General features: G+C 38.3%; 1 protein-coding gene across 3 annotated transcripts in view; it reads left to right on the top strand.

The window, feature by feature from the left end:
• Window positions 1–3,751: 3,751 nt before the first annotated feature.
• The window catches only part of LOC118749572, a 220,739-nt gene continuing 219,146 nt past the window's right edge, over window positions 3,752–5,344 (top strand). The window contains exon 1 of one of the 3 annotated variants that reach the window (XM_036484376.1): window positions 3,752–3,844. Coding sequence is in view for 1 of the 3 variants with exons in the window: in XM_036484374.1 (XP_036340267.1) it covers window positions 3,914–3,916 (3 nt within the window). In the remaining 2 variants the exon portion in view is untranslated. Of the gene's footprint in view, window positions 3,917–5,344 lie in introns of all 3 variants that reach the window. The other 2 variants (XM_036484375.1, XM_036484374.1) reach the window with 2 other exon arrangements.

The raw sequence follows: 5,344 nt of genomic DNA, 5'->3' as shown, positions 1-5,344 counted from the left end.
CTTGACTCATTGTCCAACTCACTCCAGTAATCACGGGAACGTGATCAGCTAGTAAGAACAACACCTTACGGCATGATGCCCAATGCAATTCACATTATTAAAAGAATTTTTTGTGGTGCATTTAGAGTTGCAATTGACAAAATAAACCTATTTAAATGGATACTAAGATGGGAAATACTATTTTTCTTAGAAAATTGCGTCGGAAAATAATAAATTAAACAGCTGTTCATAACACTTGCCATTTCTTGCTGGTTTTGCGTTATCGTTCTTTCTTGCGTATCTATCTCATGCTCCGAAATTTGGTTACTAGCAAGATACTGGATATTTTTTGCTGGAGAATACGAAAACACAACTATTAAAGGAATGGGAAACCACCCCTATTCTGCAACTCTTTAGGCCCGTCCACATACAACTTTGGCGTTGCGTTGGCGCTGGCGTCGCTTTGACAGCGGCGCGCGTAACGCCCGTGCTTGCTACAATGAACGCTTAGCACAGAATACTTTGGTCACTAAATTAACATACTAGCGGCTGATAAATCAAAATTTTTACATCAATAATTGCATTAAAAACTATATTTCTTGCCCGCATTTGATTAAAAATTAAAATTAAATCACATAATTTTGATTATTTAGAACAGCTGACGAACGACGCGCGCGAAAAGTTGAGAGTTGGCCATCTTTCTGCGTTGTGTTGGCGTTGGCGTTGCCCAACTTTGGTTATATGGAGACTTTCATATAAATACATGTATTCATAGTCAGCTGTCGAAGCGACGCCAACGCCAACGCAACGCCAAAGTTGTATGTAAACGGGCCTTTTCGTATTCGGATTTTGCAACGAATCGTAGAAATAGTATGCTGAAACCGAATAGTATTTTCGAACTTTCGAAATTCGTAACAATGGCATGCCTAAAAACGAACGACTAAACTTGTTTGCATAATTTTGTACGAAAACCATTCTGTTTCGGAAGAGAGATAAAATATGTCAATCGATGTGTGTTTGTAGGAAATATTAGTGGTGTTCATTTAAACAGATAAATTTTCCTTTTGCATATACGTATATCTTTATCCACTGCTTTAGATAAACGAGCAAAAAAGAATCTTTGCTGCCCTTTATCGAGAAGCCCGGATCCGGTTTAGTTATTTGTGTAATGATTTTCGGCTGTTTTGTCCGAATGCATAACCCGAATGCAAAAACTTTAACATACACGTGTAATCAAAGGATTAAACTCTTATTTAAAATAAATGGTTAAAATTTTCGACCAACAGCTTATTAATAAGTTCGGTTTGCACTATGCACTTATTTGCAAATTTCAGTGTGAGTTCTGCGCAAAAATACTGTGGATGGCGTAGTCGGAGTGATATGCAAAGAAATGTTGTATACCTTTGACATGCGGAAGCCCCTCTTTTCCGGCAGAAAGGAGAAATAAACTTAGTAAGGGTTATAATCCTTAAGCGCGGCCGAAGCCAGAAGCAAGAGCAACAGGTGGTGGACCTAGCAAAGTGCATGTCTTTAATGGCTTGAAATAAGCCGTTATTGCATTAATTGGATTGTGAGACAGTTCTTCCAGCATAGCAGGAGTTTTGGCTTGTGGTTCAACCAGAAGCTGACACAGATGCGCCAATGGTTACTATGCCCGTTAGCTCCGCATATCTTTGGGAAATCATTCTCATAGCGTACCTACTCTTACTCCGCTGCTATAATTGCAAATGCAACAGAATCCATCGTTTCCTTCGAAATATTTAAAATCAAATATATACATATATGTATACATACATACTTAATTACATATTTATTTAACAATGAGCTCTATAACCTGATTATAATAATTAATTTTGTTAATATATGGTATGAAACGTTTTATACAAATTCAGAAAATAAATTTTGATCTGAACTTTGACTGTAAAACTGTAGGTTCCTCCGCCTTGTGTGATAACATCTCTGTATATTTAGTAAATGTATCGAATTTCAACATTAATTTTTTCCATTATTTCTTATAACTCATAACTTAAACCTCACATTTTTTGTTACAAGTATGAGTTAACCCATCTGTGCTTTCGTCCGAAATTTCAAAGCTCTGCAAGATTTTAAATGAAAGTTAGGGGTTCTTTCGTGCTAGATTAAGAGAATTTGCCAATGTGCGCTTAGGTGGTGGTGCGGTAGTGTTTCTGTTGCGCTGCTCAGGAGAACTCTGGTGTACCGGTTCGAGCAGCAAGGAGCCACGTATGAAGTGGTCCATTGCCTGTAAGTCGTTAAGCCTGAGCAAACTCGGAGGTGACTCCTGCCGTTACAGGAGTTGCGCCTGGCAGAGGTAGAGTTATGGTTTAGTCATCTGTGGCACACGCAGCAGGTATAGGTTTTTGGCCCAGAGTTCGACTCGATGCCGGCCCTGAGCAGAAGTGTGCGAATGTGCGATGTAGCCTATGCGCGTACAACTTTTGAGGGACTTAAACGGAGTTGGACCGCCGAAGAAACAGACCTTGTCCGGCTAAAACCCGAGTCATTCCGGCACGTAGAACCGGCGTCGAGCAAAATGAAAGGGTGGGGTTTAGTAGCGCTCACAACTATTTCGGGCTATTCCGTCCAAAGGGGTGGCCCGATCCAAAAAAAAATCCACACACTTGTAGTCAAGGGCCTACGCATTATTTTAACACTCACTTTTGTAAATTTTGGTCAATAATTTATTTACAAATTGGGTTTGAAATATGCCCTTTTTTGTATAATTTGGACATCAGCGTACATTTATCACTCCTATTCTCCTTAAAGCAGCCACTTCACCAATTCATTTTTGTATTCCCCTTCACTTTACACTTTACTCGATTAGTTATAACTTGCTTTACGACTTTAATATTAACCAATTAATCACAATTCATTAAATAAAAACACCTTCAAAATCACGCGTCTGGCTTTGGTTGCATATGCAAATTAAATGGCGGAGTTCAGCTATCAAACTCCGAAATATGCAAAAGAATGAGAGACAAAAGAAGATAGGATATAACCCAGTAAGCATTAAACATATACAAAGGTGTTCTCTGCAAAAGGTGTTCAGCTCCTTTTCTTCGCAAAACAGAAAGGAGAATTCTACTGCCTGAGGGTTATAATCCCTAAGTGCGGTCGAAGGCCGCCTACGCAGAAAGGTGTTCTCTGCAAAAGGTGTTCAGCCCCCCTTCTTTGGCAACACAGAAAGGGGAATTCTACTGCCTGAGGGTTATAATCCCTAAGTGCGGCCGAAGGCCGCCTACGCAGAAAGGTGTTCTCTGCAAAAATACATTTGTTAAAAAGAAATTTTTTTTTTATAAAAACTTGTTTTTCTATTTTTAATTAACTTTTTTATTCTTTATTCAAAATCGCCCGATATCTAATTTGGCATAATTTCTTTTATTAAAAAATCCCACAGTTTCTGTTAGTTGGGTCATATTCCACTTCAAACTGCTCAGTTTGCCTACGAGAATTCCGTTTTTCCCCCTTTTTCAAACGGTTCCCTAGGGGCCTGTGGGAGGAGCCCAAGGAGGCGATACGCCTTTTCAGAAAGCGGGGACTGTCCCCTTTCTATTGGGGAGGGTTTGGGAGGCCCTGAGCGCTACTAAACATTTCCCAAGTGAAATAAAAGTCGTCAGCAAAAACATACGTGTATGGACAAATTAATTTCAACCGATCGTTGCGATTTGTTGACCGTTTGTGGCCTGCTTTAGGAAATTTTAAACATCGATGGTAAAAATATAATTTTGAACCCTTATTATCGATGTTTCGGGAACATCGATGCATCGTTTGCATATCTATTTGTGATTTAATTAGAGGAATAGCAAGTTTTTGCAGTGAAGTACTAGGATAAAGTGAAATAATATATGTAGGTAATTTGTGTTCTGATGAGTACATATCCGTGCATATAAACGCAGTTTGTTTTTTAAGCTGATTAATGGTTATTATATTAAATAAATGTTGAAAGTCGTTTGAGAAATTGCAATTGGAAATGTATACGCTCAAAGAAAGGGAAATAAAAAATTTGTTTCTACCGGGAAAGAAATCTTCCAATAATTAACTCCTCGGTAGTAGCGTTTCGCCGAAAATTTGGGAGGAGGAAATTCTAACCACGAAGGGGGTATTTGACAGCTAATCTCCGTCATTTAAAATAAAAGATCCTCGGAATTTTTATTCATGATGGGTGGAAAGGGAAAAGAAAAAAGCTCCCGGGGAGTTTTTTTTCAGAATCGGCCTGAGTATAAATCTTGTTTTGCTCCATAACAGTTTAGAATAAGTGAAGAAATGTAGAAATCGTGTTTTTTTTTACAGAAATATAAAATGAAATCACTTAAATGTAAATGAAACTGCTAGTGGCTGGTTCGAAGAAAGTGCGACGTGGAAGTTTTTATTACCAGAAATGTATGAAACGGCTGTGTGTGTGTTTTGCATGTTGGATGTCTTATAGAGAATTTACATGCGGCTATTTTTAGTTGAAAGCAACAATCGCCTGGTGTAAGCGGCCTTTCAGCTAATCGCGGGAAATTTTTTCAAAACGGATCCAGGCTGTGGAAAAAAAGTAATTCTCTAGTTTAGGGTAACAACTGCTAAAAAAAAGGTCCGGGGGTGGGCTTTAGTAGTCAGCCGCACCTTGTGTTTTAAGAAAACCAGGTGGAATTAACAAATGAAACTTGGTCAGGATGTTAAGGGAGGTATCCTCTAAAACATGTATAACTAAAAAATATAAATAATATCATTGTTTATAAGTTATTTGTTAAAATTTCTTAAGTCGTTCCACTTGGTTTCCTTAACAAAAAAGCATTTGTGCATACTTTTATATATATAAATGCACATAAAACTGTACTTAATACTTTACACACTTTTCTTTTAGTTTATCTTGTATATAAATCACTTTAATTAAACTTTTATCGACTTGTAAATTACATTGAATTTCACGCATATTTACAATAACACATGGTTGCAAACTGACACATAACATGTGTTGCCATATTGTACAAAACAATACATACAAAGAAGGCAATGATTAAAAAAGAATACAGGGGAAATCAATACAAAAGAAAATGTTCAGCTCCTTTTCTTCGCAAAACAGAAAGGAGAATTCTATTGCCTGAGGGTTATAATCCCTAAGTGCGGCCGAAGGCCGCCTACGCAGAAAGGTGTTCTCTGCAAAAGGTGTTCAGCTCCTTTTCTTCGCAAAACAGAAAGGAGAATTCTACTGCCTGAGGGTTATAATCCCTAAGTGCGGCCGCGGGCCGCCTACGCAGAAAGGTGATCTCTGCAAAAGGTGGTCAGCTCCTTTTTTTCGCAAAACAGAAAGGAGGATTCTACTGCCTGAGGGTTATAATCCCTAAGTGCGGCCGAAGGCCGC

Source organism: Rhagoletis pomonella, unplaced genomic scaffold (assembly GCF_013731165.1).
Source record: "Rhagoletis pomonella isolate Grant_MI unplaced genomic scaffold, Rhpom_1.0 Rhpom_scaffold_00020, whole genome shotgun sequence".
Taxonomy (NCBI): domain Eukaryota; kingdom Metazoa; phylum Arthropoda; class Insecta; order Diptera; family Tephritidae; genus Rhagoletis; species Rhagoletis pomonella.
This window is presented reverse-complemented; position numbering and strand designations above follow the sequence as displayed.